The 19,412-nt window shown below is 42.7% G+C and overlaps 2 protein-coding genes across 8 annotated transcripts in view; one reads left to right on the forward strand and one right to left on the reverse strand.

Moving 5' to 3' along the window:
* LOC111263179 (uncharacterized) overlaps nt 1-4,925 on the reverse strand; it is a 47,165-nt gene extending 42,240 nt beyond the window's left edge. The window contains exon 1 of the mRNA XM_022838061.2: nt 3,728-4,925. Within this exon, the coding sequence (XP_022693796.1) occupies nt 3,728-3,773 (46 nt within the window). The 5' untranslated portion in view covers nt 3,774-4,925. The remainder of the gene's footprint in view (nt 1-3,727) is intronic.
* The window catches only part of LOC111263178 (uncharacterized), a 28,871-nt gene extending 11,240 nt beyond the window's left edge, over nt 1-17,631 (forward strand). For 4 of the 7 annotated variants that reach the window (XM_086969486.1, XM_022838051.2, XM_086969487.1 and 1 more), the window contains 6 exons: nt 924-1,059; nt 6,925-7,145; nt 11,111-12,184; nt 12,610-12,917; nt 14,744-15,034; nt 16,805-17,631. In XM_086969486.1, the coding sequence (XP_086825612.1) occupies nt 11,665-12,184; nt 12,610-12,917; nt 14,744-15,034; nt 16,805-17,404 (1,719 nt within the window). In that variant the 5' untranslated portion in view covers nt 924-1,059; nt 6,925-7,145; nt 11,111-11,664 and the 3' untranslated portion in view covers nt 17,405-17,631. Of the gene's footprint in view, nt 1-923; nt 1,060-6,623; nt 6,713-6,924; nt 7,146-11,110; nt 12,185-12,609; nt 12,918-14,743; nt 15,035-16,804 lie in introns of those variants that run through there. The other 3 variants (XM_022838057.2, XM_086969488.1, XR_015312188.1) reach the window with 3 other exon arrangements.
* The last annotated feature ends 1,781 nt before the right edge of the window (nt 17,632-19,412 follow it).

The raw sequence follows: 19,412 nt of genomic DNA on the forward strand, positions 1-19,412 counted from the left end.
CCGGTAAAAGTGATCATATGTGGATGATATAGTAGTTTCAGTCAGCCAGTACTAGGAGCAGTGCTATTACCGTTATTATTACTATATAGCAGCGGCAGTAGGTGCTATTGTGTTGGGGGGTTACCGTAACCGCGACCACTACACTACGGGCGGCAGTGGGCTTGTAAGCGACAAAGTGCCAACTGAACGGCAGACACACAGATAGAAGAACCACGCGAACTCACAAATATTATAGCAGTAAGAAAACAATAATATTGCGCGCGAACAACAATAACAGTTCCAGCGATGTGAACATGGGAAAAGTTATACGAAGGGTTCCCGTGCTGAAGAGCCTAAAGTCAATTTTGGCCAAAGCGGATAAGATCGATTAATTTAAGATGTGAAATATAATAAGGCGCTGATAGGCTTTCTTTTGTGTTTATACTGCTAGGATTGGCAAATCTTTCTTGCGTGTTATATTCTATGCGGCAGCAGTATATATCTTAATAAATTTGAGCCTTTTTACACGGAGGATCTTACATTTTCCTATGTTTGCTGTCTTAACGTATAGCTTTTGGAGTCCATACGCCGCGAAAATTCCGAGATAATTTGTTAAATTTTTGAGTGTATGACGAGAAATTGGAGATATTATTTTCTATATAAGACCCAAAAAAATTGCGTAAACTATCTCGTGTGGAAACCCTTCAAAACAATCTATTGTACAACAACAAAAAATGCCAATTAGTTTATGTTTCAAATTTGCTGTGCCTTCCTATGAGGCCACTGACAGCAGCAATCATTGAATTTTCGAATAGTCAATGCCCGCGAAAATACTCTATAGCAGACTATTACTGGTACCGGATGGCCAGTGAAAGTTACAAATTGTACAAAAAATTACCACAGATAATTTTCTGTTCCGTACGTTTTGCACGTTTCATTCATAGGTCTATCATTCTGCCCGTTCATTCAGTCTTCCAGTCAGAGTGAGCCTGTCTTTAGCCTATCACCGAGCGAGCACATTCGGAGTCTTCTGAACATGGACGCCCAGTGGCCGACTCAGCTTACCAACGCACCACGTCGGTCTGTTTGCCCTATTAATGTTATAAATGCTACTTTTGCCTCTAATGCTGGCATTTCTGTTATAATGACGGTTTACTATTGCTAGTTAATTGCACAGGTCATATAAACGTGGTATAAAAGTCGTTCATTGCTATTCTTGCAGCTTTAAGTAGCTGACTTTCGATTCCAACGTAGAGTCAATAAAGACGGTATTGTCGAGTCATATAAGGTTGTGCTGTTGTATAATAATCAGCACTCATAAATGGTATTGTTAAATGTACGTAGCGGGCACTAAAAATGAAACATTACAAAAGTATTTTTAAAGACATGCAATTTTTATGCTTCTGTGTGTATCGTCACTACTGTTATTATCATTGCAGTCGTTGTTACGTCTGACAAATTCACACATGTCCAATGCTCTCTTCTACAAAGACATCGTAATTTTGCGCCTATTTCGCCGACCTTATGAAGGTTTAACGGCCCGTTCGTGTACTCTGTATAATTCCGGCAAGCGTTCCTTTCCTTTACCTGGATCTCTTCGATCTTAGATGAAAAAGCGTTGCATAGATTCTTACGGGGCGTATTATAAATTGCCACTTCATGTATTCATGTAACGTAATTTAATAACAGGAAGGTGATATGGAGATGAGGAGACGTTCCGTTCAGTGATCTTCTAACCGGCTTTTCCAGAAGTGGAAGATGCGTGGCAATGTATATTATGTCATATCGTAGTAACTATAATGATTAACCGATACATACACACTAAGGAAAATACAGGACAGCGGGCAGTTAGCCAAATCAGCCTATTCCTGAAGGTTCACTTAGCGATTTGGTAGTCCAAGGGCAATGAGCAGTTTCAATTGGATAAAAATCCAGAAACAGTTGATTCGATGCGTCATGCCCCTAATACATCTAGCATGCGGAAATACAATGGTCGCCGTATAATAGACTCTAATAATAATTAGGGTTGGAGTCAACGACCCGAGATAGCCTATTACAAAATGTGCATAATAAATAAAATACATGCATCTATATATCTCACTTAATTATCCGGCACGAGCTATATTCAGCTATCTGAAAACTTCTATGAGAACAGCAGAGTTATATATATATATATATTCATAAAATTGATACAAATATTTCAATTAAAAGAAAGTTTTCTACACTAAAGGCTTTTTAAATCGTAAACGTAAGTTTCAACGATGAATTATTAATATTACTATATTGCGATTATAGCGGTTTTACCGCACAACAAGACTTAGCTGTTCAGCTCTTTACCCTTACCAACGATATCTATCTAAATATACTAGCGCTGCTTATCCGCTTATCCTAGCATTTAGTTGCCCTCTTTCATGTCATAATTATTAAGGTTTCATGTGAGATATTTTGGGCCTTCTATATAATAATAATACATGTGTTCATTTTAATGCAGCCACCCGTCCATAATTGCCCGCCAGAGACGTTGCGTTCTACCAATGGCAAACAGCATCAAATCTGTTGTAATAGCAAAGCATTCCAACAGATAAGACGCGCATTTGACGGGTTGCGGCACAGACGTGGAGATCTACCGATCGTATTCACCCGGTCTCTGCAATAGGTATCACCGCACCGAATTCCTAACCACCCTCATCTTCGATATTTCTCTCTGGCCTGAGCAGTTTTCAAATCGATCGTTCTTCCGTTTTTGTTCTCGTTGATTCTACAGTAGGTGTTAGTACTGACATTTTAGCAGAGGCTACTATTACTCTTGTTATTCTCTTCGTCACTCTGTGAGGTCACTCTTTAGATAGTAATGAGTGAACGACGTCAATCTGCTAAACGACGTGATCGTTCAGCCGGTTGGTGATACTGTTAACGTTACACACAAAAATAAAATCCAGTTGGCTGTAAAGCTAATACAGGGGGGGGGATCACTGTCGGAATCTTAACTTTAAAATTTATCGGGGATGCATGAGGAGATATTAGATCAGTTAATTCTAAATGAAGAAAACATACGTCAAGGCAAAGATTCATTGCCTTCGTCTGAGTCATCTCATCATAGTACAAAGGTTACAAGAGCTAATGCAGAATAGAAAATTAGTAAGCCCTGATGAATAACATAGCAGCCGATCGTTTGTGGCTGATCTGCGCTGGTAGCACATTTATCACAAACTGTAGAATACGCCAGTAGTTTCAGTAGAGGCAAATAAAACATGCAATGCAAGATGTCGCGACGAATTGCCGTCGCGTATCGCAGCTCTGCATAATGCGCAAACACTCCTTCAGGACAAATCGGAACTCATTACTGTGGTGTCAAAACCGATCAGTGTTGAGGATCAGTCATGTGACATCCCTGCAGGAAAGGCGTCTCGAAACAGCGGGCTTTGTAAGGGTAAACGTTCAATAGACTTTGTCCAAAATTGGATTTTTCTCTAAAATCAATTATCACGAAGAGTAATTCCAGACGGAGGGACGAAGAAGTTTCGAATAGTGAATATGCGATATCTATGTAATTAGACAGCCATTTTTTCGTCTATTAATTTCCCGATTCCGAGGTTTGATTCTCAGAACATCTCTGCTTGGCGGCACCCACGCACACCTATAGAATATCCAACTGGAGAACTATCGTTGTGATATAAAAGCATATGTATATATCTATTTGCACGTTGTTTTATGTATAACAGTCTTAGGTATTATGTGTGAAACTCACCAGTGAGGCTCTCAGCGGCCCACGAACCGTGATCAAGCTGAGTCATGCCCGCGAAGGCCAGCGCGAAATGCCGCGATGGTTTCGAGGGTGGTACCGCCGAGCGGGGGTGTTGAGCCACACAGCCTGTTACAGCCTGCGGCGGTGGTAGTGGCAAGAGCTCCAGACTGGCCTCGTGCGGTGGTCCAGCGCCGATAATAACAATAATAACAACAACAACAACAACACTTGCCCCACTATGCTCACGACTCACCACTACTTTCAGTTAAGTACTATCAAACGGCGGTAACGGACCACAGAGGTAACGAACGAACCTACCAGCTAATTAATCAACGAAAAAATAAACAAAACACGAACAACGAACACAAAAACGACGGGCAGAGTCTTCTCTATTATATCGCCCAATCTCAAATCTACCTGCTCCTCTCTGTAACAGTTGTAGTTGCTGTCGTCGTAGCCGTTGATCGTATCTAATTGTTGTAGCAATCGTAGATATAGCTAAATGACACCAACGATCACAGTCACTCGGCGCTAGAAAAATGAAGTCATTCGAACGCCGGTTCGAGGTTATTAAAGCGCCAACGAGGATTATAAAGACCTCAGACAACGTACCACGAATGCAACAACGACACGTGCCAATCCTAATGCGTTAGACAGATCGAAGCTGCTAATTCTAAACACCTCGTGGCACTGCGTAGGCCCGCCACTTTTTTTTTCTTGACCTGCTTAAACGGCGGCGCACGATCAACGAACCTACATATAGAGAGGTGTATAGGTGCATAAATAAAAAAGGATACTCATCGACGCCGTAGAGATTGTAGGCGAGTCTCGTTCCTACAAGTGACGCACACGCGCATAAACTGCGGACACTCCGCGATAGGTTTCGGTCAACTGGCATTAATTTAGATGACTTGATTCGATCGTACTGGCTTCTTTATAAATTGCTACTCCGCGTGTTCGCATCAGTATAATAAGGAGACGAACAAATGAGATAAGAAGTTTAGCTTCGTGACCATCGAACTAACTTGTGTTGTTTTCAAACGTTTGCCGTATGTTTAAATGGATGCAACGTATCTTTTCTTTTTGATTTTTGCTACTGCTGCTGTTGTTGCTGTCAAGGATGACGACGGTGACGAAAACGACGATGACGACGATGATGATGATGATCTAATATTGCAGACGTCACTTAAATCCGTTATGCTGCACAATTACTCCTTGATAGATGCGCTATCCGATTCTAGAAGTCACTGTATGCTCAGACTAGAGTGTCACTGCTGATGTCCTCATTCGTTCTCACACTTCAGCAACATCTTGAATTTTTCTATTTTTTTTTCCGTTTCCTCTACTTCTGTCTTTTTTTCTACTGAATTCGACTAGATGATTGAAAATCTTTACAGTCGCTTTTGAGAGACGACCTTTTCTTTGTCATATGCTGCGGTTCCTTCGGCTGTGGACACAATGCAATCGCGGTATGCGCAACTTCTTCAAGGCTCTAGAGCCGCAATTTCAAATATTGGTGTTTGCCTTTTTTCCGAGAGGCACAACTGCAATCAACACTTATCCTTCTTTTCCTTTTCGTTTCTGGTTTGCGCGGGTATGCTTCCGCTTCTATATACTATACTTTAGCTAGACAGAGTTTAGTAGCAATGGTGGCCTGAGGGGCATAAATAGACTGAGTAGTACGAGCAGTAGCAGACGTTGCCATTTCTATCACACTTCTAGCGAACTCCTGAGCTCAAAGTAGTCTAGTAGCAGCTGCTGTTATTACGGCACAATTTTAGGTACTACCTGCAGTAATGTTACTTCGATTGTTCAGTACCACCCTGCTGAGCAGGACTGGTTTTTGAGAAGCGCCTTCACCGCGAACAGGCCGCGGTATTGCGGCAAGCGCTACGTCTGCTACTCCAACTGCAATCGCCAATATCACTACTGCCGCTAGATCAGCAAGGCTATTACACCAGCGATCTGCTTCTAGCGCGCTCCTCCTGCTACTGCTGCTGCTGCTGTTGCTGCTGCTGCTGCTGGACGTCGACGATGACGACTGACTGGTGCCGCTTCGTTGATTCTTCAGACCACCACCATCAGCACTACTACTCACCAACACCGCCGTTGCCGTCGCCGCCGCCGGCGCTACCGCTGCTGTCGCTGCTGCTGGCCGTGTGGCTTGTCGGTCTGTCAATCCGGCGTGACGCAGTCCATTACCGCCCCGACGCTGCCGCTAGAACCACTGATGGTGCTGCCGCCACCGCCGCTGCTGCTACTACTGTGGCGGTCGCTGCAGCCGCCACCCTCGTCGTTGTGGGCTCCGTCGTTGCCGTTGGTATCGGCGACGCTCTCCCCACCACCACCACCACCACCACCACCAGCGCTGCTGCTTCTTCTGCTTCTTTCCAGTCCAGTCCAGTGCAGGCGCTGCGGCTGCTTCCAGCCTGCAGCCGTTACCGCCGCCGCCGCCGCCGCTCCTAGAGTTGCCGCGGCCACTCTCGTCGTTGCTCACGCCGACCAGTGGCAAACGCAATAGAGAAGACGTACAGATTGGTGCAAGCAGTTGCCGCAGTGGCACCACAAGCGGGGCTTAAAGCAGTACGGTCAGAGAATCGTAGACGCGCGCACATACACCTTACGGCAACAGTTTCGACGACGAGCGCAAGTACGTCGATGACGACTGTTTCTACGACGACGACAATAACGACGATGACGACGAGGACACTTCTTTCGAGCACAGTGACTGCTTACTACATTAGATGTCGCTGTTACTGCTAATACGATTAGTACCTGTACGACTTCTTTTGCTGCCACTGAGACGGCTGTGGAAGAGGGAAGCGGGGCGAGGCGGGGGAGGACATGGGGGCTATTTACCTGGCCGCGGCACCGAGTGACATTCATAAAATGAGACTGCAATACGCAGACGCGCGTGCCAACGAAACACCGGCCACCAATTCTCTGGCCGCTAATTGAATTAGCGGTAATGACTGGATAAATACTTCGGTATTATCACAATCTTTTCAGTAGTCGATTTTTGATTTCCGTGACGATGTCATATGATGATGATGATTCCTAACTGGCGTAAGATTAAATTAGGAAAAAAACGAGCTTGAACAGGGCAAGTGTCTGCATGGGACAGTAGCTCCATTCATACCATCTAGTTGTAGCAAAAGCAAATTAACAATATATCAGTAATGTTCCTCTTTGTTTCCCAGTTCCAGGGAACGTCACGGATTCGTAGCTAAACAATCGACTTGTTTCTGCGTGCCCTAGTATACAGCGAAGTCGTCGTTGTTTCGTTTCGTGTATAGCTTGGCTATTTTACCACCTGCGGCAATAACTTGCGTAATCTAAGGACCTGTTCCACATGCCTAACGGATCGACATAAGCTGCGCGTATGCTTGTCAGGAAAACTCGACCACGAGGGTGGTGCTAAGTAAAATAGTGTTTCTGTTTCTATTTGACCATATACAACTCCAGTGTTTGTTTGTGTGTCTCCCTGTTGGATTGTTTGTCTGTCCGTTAATTTGTCTATGCGTATCTCCATTTAACTGCACGAAGACACATACAGACACAAATTGTTGCAACTTCTTCTGCTAAAGGAGTGAGTGGCGGCAGGTCAAGCGTATCACTCTGTTTATCCGGCTGGAGCTATGGCACAGGTTGTTTGCATTGGTTGTGTTGCTCGTAACCAATACTATTCCTTCTGCTTCTCTGTCTGTTCTATTGGAAATGAGACTCGGTGTCTCGTGCGGGTCACTAGCCCCCTCGGGAGGGAAGAAGGGGAGGGCAATGAATGTCGGAGCACTCTGGGGGCTGGACGAGACGAAGCAGATCAGCAGAGATGACTAGCCGTTTATCATTGTAGCCAGCGTCTCGTTTGGCGCCTCCGCGATCGTCACCGACCTTGTCCTCGATGTCATCAATGTTCTATTTAGATCTCTCTCGCATCCTCGTGCACCACGTTCTCTTCGTGTCGTCGTGCCTCTCTCGCTGTTCCGTTCTCAGCGTTCTGCATCTGGGCGAATGGCGGCCTCGGGTTCGCGCACTCAGGAACTCACCAGCGATGAAACAGAGCAAACAAACAGTGTATAAGCGAGTCTTGCTAGTGGCGATGCTGCTTGAAGGCGAGGAGATGGCGTAATGCTCCGAGAACAGACTGTTGTTGTACCGGCAGCAGTCTTCCTCTTTCTCGGTGTCTTCCTATCACCAGCATTGCTCTTCGCATGCAACTGCCGCTGACACTCAATTAGTGATGGTATCAACTGATACCGGTCTGGCTTGATGTGCTTCTCAGTTCTCTATGATTATGACGGTAACGACAGTGACGGCAATAGCAATAACAGTATTAGGGTAGCTGAGCGTACTGTTACTTCTATCGGCGATAATCAAACACCGTGCGCCTGTCAATCTAGTCTACTCAATCGGACTAGTTACACACAGGTAAACGTACACCAACATAGGCAGACGCTGCTAGTTTGGCACCGCAGTCCGGCGGTCCTACTGACTGGTTTTAGACAGGAGCTTTCACTCCACCCGCACTCCAAACTGCTTTTACTGCTGCTGCTCCCTGCGCTCCCTCTCTTCTCGCTGTCTGATCCTTCTCTGATGGGTAGTTGGGCGATCAGGTGTCCCTCTTTTGTCACTCCGATGGCGGGCCGGTGCCTAGCCGCCGCGAGAGTTATAATCTGCAAATAATATATTAGTCAAGCCTGTTGGTTTGCCCTTCTCTGAACGGGTCGAAGTCGACTCACTGAAACAACAACGGAACCGCAGTTACGTGCTGCTGGGCCGTTTGCAATCGCGCTAAAGTCCACCCTGGCTGCTCTGGCTCAGTTTTTCCCTTTCTCGTGGAGAACGACTGCCAACCGGGGCGGGTCCCACACGTAAGCTTATATATATGGTATGAACGACTGCTCCACTATTGCCACTATTACCACTGTTAGTTTAATGATTATTATTGTTATTATTACTATAAAATGAAGGGCTGGGAGAACAGAGCGAGACACTGTTTTGGCTGGAACGCATTGACTTCGCCCTGATCAGGCCAGGGCCGCACGCCGGCGCGCAGAGCGCTGTCTGAATCCAGGGGGCGCTGTCGGTTCGACCAAAGAGGGCGCTACAGTCGTGAAAGAGAGCGCAGAACAGTCGGAGAACTCACTTGGCAGTCGAAGAAAGATTGTGCATCTTGAGAGGTCACGCACCGAGTAGCGCCGTGTAGTTACAGGGTGCCGCTCAGAGCAGATCGACGGACCTAGAAATACATAGCACATTGTATCGGTACACTACTATGTGCAAAAACAAAGATTAGAAACACAAAACTAATTGATTAAGGTCAAGTGATACAACCTTATTGGTTTGAAAAATATTATCAACTATGTATGCTATGTTCATCTTACAAATCCACACCTCAACGATTCTGTTTCTGTGAAGGGAACGGAGACAACGTTTCAGAAGAACTAAACGGTACTGTAATGAGCTTCCATGGAAAGTAGGTCAACCCTCTAACAGAGTTTCCAGGAATAACGGCGACGTAAAGAGTAAAGGAGCAAAATTGACTCTTATCTAGAAAGGTTTCCTGAGTACCATTGAGAGAATATATACGCGCAAACTGCTATAGATAATAAATGTATTCGTCTAAAGGTTTGCTCTTCGCTTGAAATAATTGATGATATTCTATGGCATATACTGTAATTGCATTCTAATTATATAATATACAAACCTCGTGCAAATATACATATGTTATTTGCTGCCCATAAACAAGCTGCGACCGGTTCTGTCACCCATTACGATTTATTCGGCATCAGATAACTCTATGTGTTTATACATTTTGTAGGTCCTTAAATGTATACTAGTCCGGTCTATGTAGTTTTCAAAATATACCATTATTAAGAGTAATCCAAGGTCGCCGTATTTGTAAGTAGCCTTTCTAGGAACAGTCTAAAGATCATATTGCGGTAAAGTTAGGGCGCACAAAATCGACCTTGGGCACATCTTTGTCGTCACACCAACTGATTGTCTCGACGACGGCCTCCACATGACGACCATATAAATACGATAAAAATGTATAAACAGCTCACACTATCGCCAAGAATGTCATCTCAAAGGAACAACATCGAGCTTCTGCATTAGCCTAACGACGATGAATTTCTGGGACGATCAGCTAGCGCTCTCCTTAGATTTGGGTTACCACTGCTCCAAACCGAGTTTCCGGCTTTCCGTTGGTCTGTAACTTAAAATTCTACTAGCAATATCAAAGGACGTGCTCGTTTGTTGAACCTGAACGCTTGCTGAGTAAACCTGTTATTGGGCCCGAAACGGAATCACTTGAGTAGATATGGCGATCATAACTCGGCCAAGCCGCCTGTAACAGGATTCTGAGGCGGACCCAGAAAGCTGTTCAGCACCTAAGTTTTTGCTGGGTGTTCATAGGGTTTACCTTACACGGATCATCTCCAGGTTAGCCTGGGTTCGAGGCCTTCTTATATGCAGAATCTCGTAGTAATTCGACAGACAGGTGACAAAAAGAATAGGCACAGCCGCGGCGTAAACTAGGAGCTGCAGTGATGTTCTACGACGAACAGGCGATGAAAACCGAACCCCGCAATACCTGCCTCAGTGGTTTTCGGCGTTTGCGTGTGGAGATCTCCTGCGAGTGATCTGTTTCCGCAACCAGCTTCGAAAATTACATCCTTGTATACTCATACAGACCGCATTTACTGAAAGCATGAAGTATTATTGCGTTAATAATTGCTATGCATCAGACAAAATTCTCTCTCTCTTTCTTTCCCTTCTCTATAAAACATTTTTCATCGAAAATATAATTATAGCATTTAATTCGTAGATAAAATATAGATCGAAAATTATTGTTCTGACTTAAATTTCTGAATGGTCATCCTGGTTGCATCCGATCGGTTTCTTAAGTTAATCGGACATAAGCGAATACATTCAACTAGGATACAGTTAAAACGTGCAGGCTTCTTAAACTTAAAACGCGTAAAATGCTGTGGAGTGAAATCCAGACCTAGGCAGACACATTTTTTTCTGTGACGGGGACTAGCTGTTCGTAGTAATACTTGATGGTAACACATTAAATTACACATAACGTGATTCTGACTACAGTAAAACAGTAAAAAGCAAAAAAAACAACAAAAGTAATATCTTTAGAGACCGATTAGTAACTCTTACCTTTATGTCTCATACTTTTCGTAGCAGTTAATGTTAAAGTTTAACCATTTTGCTGCTGCATCTACATACCGAGAATACAGAAAAATCGCTTAGTTGATAGCAACCTATCATACACAGCCGAATTATTTTGTCTTACTAACGGGTTAGATTCCAAATTTGATCTATGCCTTCCAGAAAATAAAATGAAACTCATCTCTAGTCCTGTTTTTTCAGTACCGTTTTTCCATAGGTAAGCTAAACCTCAGGAAGAGTAGTGACTGCCTTAGGGAGCACCGGCTTCGCCTAAACAGGAAAATTTGAGACTGGATTTTTTAGATGAAAGATGAGAAAGGGCAAGGTATCCAACTCAGTTTGGCTAAGATTAACGAACAGCGTTAACTCAGATCAGTATCAGATCAGATCAGTGAATATACGCAACAAGCTCTTCGGAATGTTGCAGCTCTCTGCGTCAACGCATTAGAAATACTCAAAGACTCAAATAACTGGCAAATAAATAATTATCGAAACAAACGTTAATATCAGCTTGCAATATAATTGCTAAGCATGAATTTGCCTAGTACATGTTACGGCAGTCTCAGTTTCTACTGTTAATAACAATACCGAGACAAATGCAGTGTTGCATTCTATTCTTATAACCTACATACAGCGAAGAAATTGCTCGCTGAACGGAGCTTTTATTTTGTGCTCGTTATGTGTGCTCAGCGGAGCTAATTGAGGTCACTTGGAAGGACTTAAAAGGCGCCCAGGCCGTATGTTCTGATTAAAAGATGAAGCGGTCACTATACCTGTTGGCGTTCGCTATCTCATTGTGCGCTCGAAATGCAATGGCGCACCATTCTTCGGCAATACCTGTAGCTGTGCAGCCTCTGACTCCGCTTGGTAATTTCACAAAATACTGGGCCTATTATAAGAAATATCTGAGAAGGCCAATATCCGACCTTATCGACGCTATGCCTTTTACCATACAGACCCAGCTGGGTACTACGATAAAAGACGTTACTCCACAGGATGTTCGCAAGAGCATATCAAAAGCGTTAGATATGATGCCTTTCTCAAATCAAACGGCATTTGAGCTAGAACTTCAACGTCTTCGCAAAGAGGCAGAAAATAACACGTTTCCATTGGGAAACCTCTGGATCGCGGATACTACTGAGCTGCCAATTACGTACACTGGTGTAGGTCCTGTAATAGTGAGCAATAACACTACTAACAGCGAACCGAAAAAATCAGTAGAAAAGAACGACAATACAGCGGACGAAGCTTATTCTGACAAATCAGGCCAACCCCGTAAGTATCATTACTGTTTGTTCATTCACCGATTTGCAATGGTATATAATCAGATGAATTCATTCGTGATCAGTCATTTCCGATAGGTACATAGTTCAGAGGTTCCTACAGGGGAATCTACCAACTAACTAGAACGTCTTTAGATCGCGATACCATGTGAGCAGCAAATCGATGCAACATACTTTCAATTATGTTAATAGCGGTTTTATCTGCAATTTTATTTTGAAGGTATTCCATTTCTCAGGAGGATTGTCCTATTTCAGGATACCTGTTATTCATATATTCTACTTTCTTGTTTATCTAGCCTAGGTGATACTTTCCTACGTATTGCTTCCGAAAATGCTTAGAATATACCTATAATAACTTATAGGGGGTAATTCTTGCAGTTCCTTTCAAAACATTAAGTAATTGTTAATTCCTTTTAGTTGCTGCTCATCGTGGCCGTCCGAGCATCTTTGTCGGGCAGACTAGTATTGACAGCGGTACAACGAATGCAGCTCAAGTCCCATCACCTCCAATTGATAGCCCACCTGCAACAGAGTCTGATACAAGTCCGTCCCAGATATGGCCACACTGGTCTACAATTTTATCGAGTAAACATCTGAAGGCAATTAATCAAAGTGCGAATATTTCCTCCTTTGGCAAACCACAGACGGGCAGTTACTATAGCGACGCGTTTTTGTCTTTTCCACCTTCAAAACATTACGACCTACATTTTCATTCCCCAACTAAGGTGAGTGTTCTCTTGGCTGTTTTGTATCGTCATCGCTGGTATCAAACCATCTAACTATAAGGGTATTTTCGTTCTAATTCTGGCACCTCTATTTGAGGTAGGCCAAAGAGGAACTCAACTAGTGTATGTTTATATGACGTGGGTCGGGATATCTTAACGTCAATAGATTAGTCGAGGCCGATCAGTTATCAGTGTTAGCATGAATTGGCTTGAGCAATCGTACGACGAGTATTGTTAAGTTGTCCGCCAACGGCCAATTTAAACCTTAAAGAAGAGATCGATCCGGTGTTCACAAATTATTATAAATATGCTATAGCAGATAGATTTATGGTGGATTTCGCTTATATTATAAACAGACGAAAACCTTTTTATGGAACAGCAGCCTCGAACATTTCTGAAACCTTTTGAAAATTTAATGAAACTCATTTATCTAATTAGTGGTCTGAGACCAGGCTTACAAGAAAAAGGCTCGGCAATTAAAATGCCTACAGTATTGGATTTACTTTATAACAGAATAAATTGTACATATGATAATGAGTGCTCGTGTGAGATCTCTTGTCAGCGTAAGTATAACTGTATCGTTGGCTGAAAACGGTGACTGCTCCTGACTTCCGCTTCGTTCTTTATTTAGTACTCAAGAATAACGAAACTAACACCGACGTAATTTTTCGCTTATTTTACACATGATATTTCTCTACTCTTACACATAGGCCTTAACTACAAAGGCCTTTTTATAACGCCGGCTGAATGATGCAATGCAGTACCTCCGGATGTATTTCATTAGCTACCAAACTTATAACTCTGTACAGCAGCCCTCTCATTCAGCCACACAGATCTTAAATCCTGTAAACGTAAGAGATGAGTCGTTTCTCTGCCCTGTAGTGTAATGCTTGTAAACTCACAAAGTGATAAACCTACTGGACACTATCTGACTAGGAACTTAACAAGACGTTTATTTGTTGTCGATCATGCATGTCGGATCGTAACAACTCAGCCCTAACTTGACGGTGAGCCATATTTGCTAATTGACACTGACGACTGCAGAAAAAAGTTATGACACACACAATACTATGTCATTAGCCATATGTGAAGCTTATTCTGGTTTAATGAAGACAAATTACCCGGCAATGAATAGAAGCTTTTTCGATTATGCTTGTTTTTTAGAATATCGATGCATATAGAATGTTTATATGTCGCTATTGGTCATAAGCGTACAAAGTAACGACAAGTCTTCCGTTCCCGTAAAAATCGTGTAGCAACTAACTTTTAAAAACCGTTATAATCGATAATTCGAAAGTATTACTGAACTTTCCATTGGCTTTCGTTCATAGTCCCGTGATGAATGAACCGGTAATTTTTGACCGGTTCATGAATCCTTCTGAATTTTTTAGCGACATTCGGAAAGAGCCTAGTTGATCGCATTTATTCACGCTCTAGTCGAACGGCCTGCGATCATTGCGGTGTCGATTATATAGATAACGGTTAAATGTGTTTGCTATACTGATTCATGACTATAAATTATTGTAAAGCTTTATCCACGTACTTTGATGATCCGTTTCTTTCTGAGAAGTCAATATACAATTTGCTTTGACCGAATATGTGAAAGTTGCTCTAAGGAGGATTCAAAAAGCCACGTAATACGCTAATACGAAATGGAGTCCGTTTAGAAATGGTCTCTTTTCTCTGACGATATAAGTGGCTCTTACTTTAGATCCAATGTTGAGTTGTATAGAACCTGGACTGAGGGGACTTGGTACGTCGATCTGATCCTCTCAAAAAAGTAGCGGTTACTAACTTTCTGGGTTTGGATTTGCCTCGATTGTCAGGTGTCCCACAAGATTGTTACCGTGCCATTTCCTGTCGTGCGTGTGCAGCCGGTTTATTATCCGGTCTACAAACAAGTATCCGTTCCGAGTCCCTATCCGACTGTGCATGAAGGTCATATGCCCGTGCCTCATTACATTCCCGTACCGAAACCCATTCCCCAGCCCATTTATATACCGATGCCAAAGCCCGTTCCACAGCCGGTGGCCGTGCCGCAACCGGTAGCGGTCCCCAAACCCATGCCTTATCCAGTCCCAAAGCCCTACCCAGTTCCAGTATCGCTCCCATCAAAGGTTAGTGCTGAACAAAATCGATGTTACTGCAAAGTTACCTGTGCCATACGAACTAACAAAGCCTATATCCAGAGAGCAACTTTAGTGGGTCTTTTAGAACACTCACAATAAAAACAGTAATACTCCGAAAGTCACGTCATCTATTAATGAGTCCATCGTCACCACGCAAACGATACACGTAAGAATATAGGTTTTTCATGTTATTTCGGTTATTGTATTTTATTTTGACCTGCTCCCATGGAAACTGGGACAACGCGATTTTCTCGATGATTAAGGGTTCTGGGCTCAGTAGATAATATGGATAGGACAAGCAATCGCTGATTGTTCGCAAGGTTGGAGTCTGTGCCTTTTATAATGCCACTGTCTTTTCGAAAGGATTATGAATTTGTTAAATGATCAGGCTCTTCCGTTCTCTTCAATTCGACTTGTCTAAATAAGTATGAAATTGAATACTTGGACGTAAAAAATGATTCTTCCGTCCTTCGTGGATCAACACCACCCTCGGGTCACGAAAGGACTTCGGCCACGCTGTTATAGAGTGATGGGTCAGCTAATTAATTATAATTTCGAATAAACAATACTACAAAAAATTACTTGTTTTCGAAATTGTGCCGTATCTCAAATCGGAGTTCTTCGCAGGAAGGCCTGATACTCTTTGATTCCATTGTTCTTAGATGTTCTGATTCAGAAATGCGTATTTCAGCGGACCTTTTCTTCTTATTTATTTATAAGGCTTTAAATTAAGACGAAAACTAAAAGCCAATCCACAATGTTATATTAGACATGTATATTTGTTACAGTTAAAAAAAAAATTTTCTGTAATACTTAAGCAAAAGATGAGATAGTGCGTCTAGGTAAAAATGGTTTTCTGACTATCACGGTGGACTGTTACAGGCTTTTCTGGGTTGCTCCTCAGAATGTGTGATTTTACATTGGGTGGTAATAAACCAATATAACAGTTTCAGCTACGCCAACTATCATGAAAAAGAGAGCACTGTATCAAGATACAACTTGTTAGATATATAATTACAAACTTTACCAATATGGACTGTATATAATAAAGAAATGGCTCTCGTCCAGCAGCTGTGCAGTGCTGTTCATGGCACAGGAGGCATACTTTGACAGTATTTTGAAAACCAGATTTATATAAGAACGTGTGTGAACTTCATGCAATATGTAGGTAGCACCACGTAAGGCTTTCGTGATCTGGCCAAAAAGGTATTTTGAAAAAAGCCTCACCATATCTGCAGTGAACACTGAATGCATGCACAACACATTACGTTAACTTATATTTAATGAATGATCGTTTTATAAGCGCCATTCTAAGAGAAATCATAGAAATCAACTTGAAAGATAGAAAAATTACATTATGCTACCGCAAATACAAAATACTTAGACGTATACAATGGATTTAAATTGATGCAGTGAAATACTGAATGCTATCTATCAATGAAATTATAGTAATTATTACGATGTATAATGAATTGGAACCATTCGGGCTGCCGCGACGAAGGGCTCCTTTACGGCCTTTGTATACCCAGTTTCTCTGAGACAAATCTAATCGACATACTGTAACGTTCGCTCCCTAAATGCTCTCGAATCTCACACAGTTTGAAAGTACCACTCCCCCCTCCCCCTCCCCCCCCTCTTGTTCTCCACTCTTGAATAGATGGCGCCTCTGCACTTTAACAGACCGATATGGCTCTTAGCGCTACTGTCTGTATCGGCTGTCTTGACCCTTTCTCTCTGTTTATGTGACTCAATTGTCAGGACAAGGGCGTCATTCAACTGGGGATTCGCATAGAGCGGCCTCAAGCGGCCGTTCCGCTGCGGCAGCGTGTGTTCCAGTTCCTTACTCCGGTCGTAGGCGACGCCATCTCACTCGCGCCACCTATCCCGCAGGCGGTTCCGATACCGGTGCCAGTTGTTTCGCCGCCGATAATGTCCGGCTTTTCATCTTACAGCCAGTTCGATGATCCGATGAGTGGCAAGATGGATTATCCAACGATGGTGATGATGGGAGACGCCGGCAGCTTCGGCGAGACGGCTTTCAAGCGCGTCGGCTACGGAGGCGGCGGCGGCGGCGGCGAACTTTTCGGCACGTCGTTCGTGCCACAGATGCCTGGTGATGCGATAGCCGTCCCGGATATGCATGACGTTTCGGGCGCTGGTGGTACCGTTGAGGTGAATAGGCGAAGTGAAATAGAGACAGAACAACGAAAAAATGCCCGCGAGGCTGACCGACGCCCACGACCGTTTCAAGGGAACCAGATGAACTCAGCTAGTGAACAACAGACCGAGGTAAAAGCGGAACAACCTCCACCGCAAAAATCATCCTTAATGCGTTTCATACTCAATGTAGATAGTTAAGCAATACGCTATAATTATTATTAACTGATCCATAACAATCTCTATAGAAAGAGTGAAAATTCTCTAGAAATGTCTTACTAACAATTCCTGGACTGATGTTTGCTAAGCTAAACAATCGACTTGGTTTGACACCCCGCTAGAAAATGCCATGGCATTGTATATACTATAACAAGCAATGCGTACTTAAACTCATCGTGTACCTTAATAAATAGATGGAATATTTCTAATCTGTTTTGTGGTTGTTACAATATGTAGCGGTCAGAGAGACGGATCATGACAAAACAATCAGATTAATGAAGATAGATAGCTAAAGTATCTGAAGCTAGATAGCAATCCGCGTTTCATCTATTGAATTATTTGTTGTTTGAGATATAACCTATACAGAGTACAGCACTTCCTTGATGTAAGTAAAAAAAAAAAAAAAAAGTAACAATACGACAGTGTTGGATCGTTCGTTGTAGCATACGCATTCATGCAAAGGCATTGTTCACAACACTGCGAATACGGATCCTTGCTAAGTCAATTGAAATCCCCAAAAATTATTTTATCTAGTTAGATTTTGTTATTTTTTTCCCAGTACCATGGCATGAAATAAGATCATTGTATAACACGTTGGATTAACTTGGAGTAGAACACAGAATCGCTATTTTCTACAGATATTTCAACGAATATCATTTTCGTAAAAAAAATATGACCGCTTTTTTGAAAGGGAAATCCGATTTTAGATGTAGGCAGTTGCTCGGTTTAGGACCCACAGTGATATAGAACAGCATTGATAGAAGGCTCAATCCGCCAAAGTAAAGTAGTGCTTAGCTCATTCGAAGCTCCTTGCTGATTCAACTTTTGATCGTCCTGATGCCATGTCTAAGCTTAACTTCCGAGAGATCGAAGACATTTAAAGTGAAATGGCAGATGCTTGGCCTAATATCTACATTGTGTCACCTTACACTGCTTATATAACAGATACTTTGACATAGAAAGTAACGTTTTATTCTGGTTAGTGCACGATAAGCCATAACTAATCGCCGCGCGTAGTGAAGACTTCTAAACAGTTACTTTCTGAAGCCACGAAACGGATATTAAATCGCACGTTGTCCCCCCCAGTCGTTCGGCGATATGAGGCGTTAGACAGTACAAATGAAATGATATTACAATTTGTCTGTGATCTTTTACTAAGCGAAAACAAGTGTATGCCTCCTTATGTTTAACTAAAAGGGGGCTTTTAGATTTCGTTGTGTTGGCTCTACGATATCGCCTTAGTGATATCTCTGATCTCGAAGGCATTTTTCCTTAGCGAACATTATTGCTCATAGATTGCTAAAACATAAAATACTCTATTTTCTGTACAAAGAAGTAAAAGATTATTGTTGTTAAATCGATTTATTGTATGTCTTCTAGAGTCGCACAACCATCTAATAATATAGTAAATAACTGGTATTCGAAACATGAGGACTCTATTATGGATCGGACTATGAACTGAAGCGCATTGCAAAGCGTTTGATCAGACGATTATTATACGTACGTCATATCGGTTCTTATCGTCATAGATAAGCATACTGAAGGTTTTAGGCCACAAGTTGTCACTGTCTCTTTTTTCGCTTTGTTCAATAAAAATTTTAAAGAAGAAGTGCTCTTGTAAGCGAGTTTACATCCATTAATGCGCAACAGTATCAAAGCGTTGGGTGGTAATTGGATCTAACGTAAAAATCTGACGGGTATATGTTTAACGTAGTGCTGCCTGATCGTGTCACATTTTGCGCGCACAAAATGCACTCAGTTTTAAGGTGCCTATTATTAGACCTCCCCTAACGCGTTTAGGCTTAGCGAGCGTGATGTGAAGTAGATAAAGTACGTTTTGAAGTATTGCGTTTACTCGACCCATTTCACACCTAACAGTCTAGGGGATACTTTTAAGAAAGGGGCCGCTCAAAGGTCCAGAATATTTCATTCTAGTGTGAAGACGTTCTGCGGGGTTAGCTTTTTCCTAGAAAAAGGCCACTCAAGACGC

The sequence above is a fragment of the Varroa jacobsoni genome, unplaced genomic scaffold (assembly GCF_002532875.2).
Source record: "Varroa jacobsoni isolate VJ856 unplaced genomic scaffold, vjacob_1.0 scaffold_740, whole genome shotgun sequence".
Lineage (NCBI taxonomy): Eukaryota > Metazoa > Arthropoda > Arachnida > Mesostigmata > Varroidae > Varroa > Varroa jacobsoni.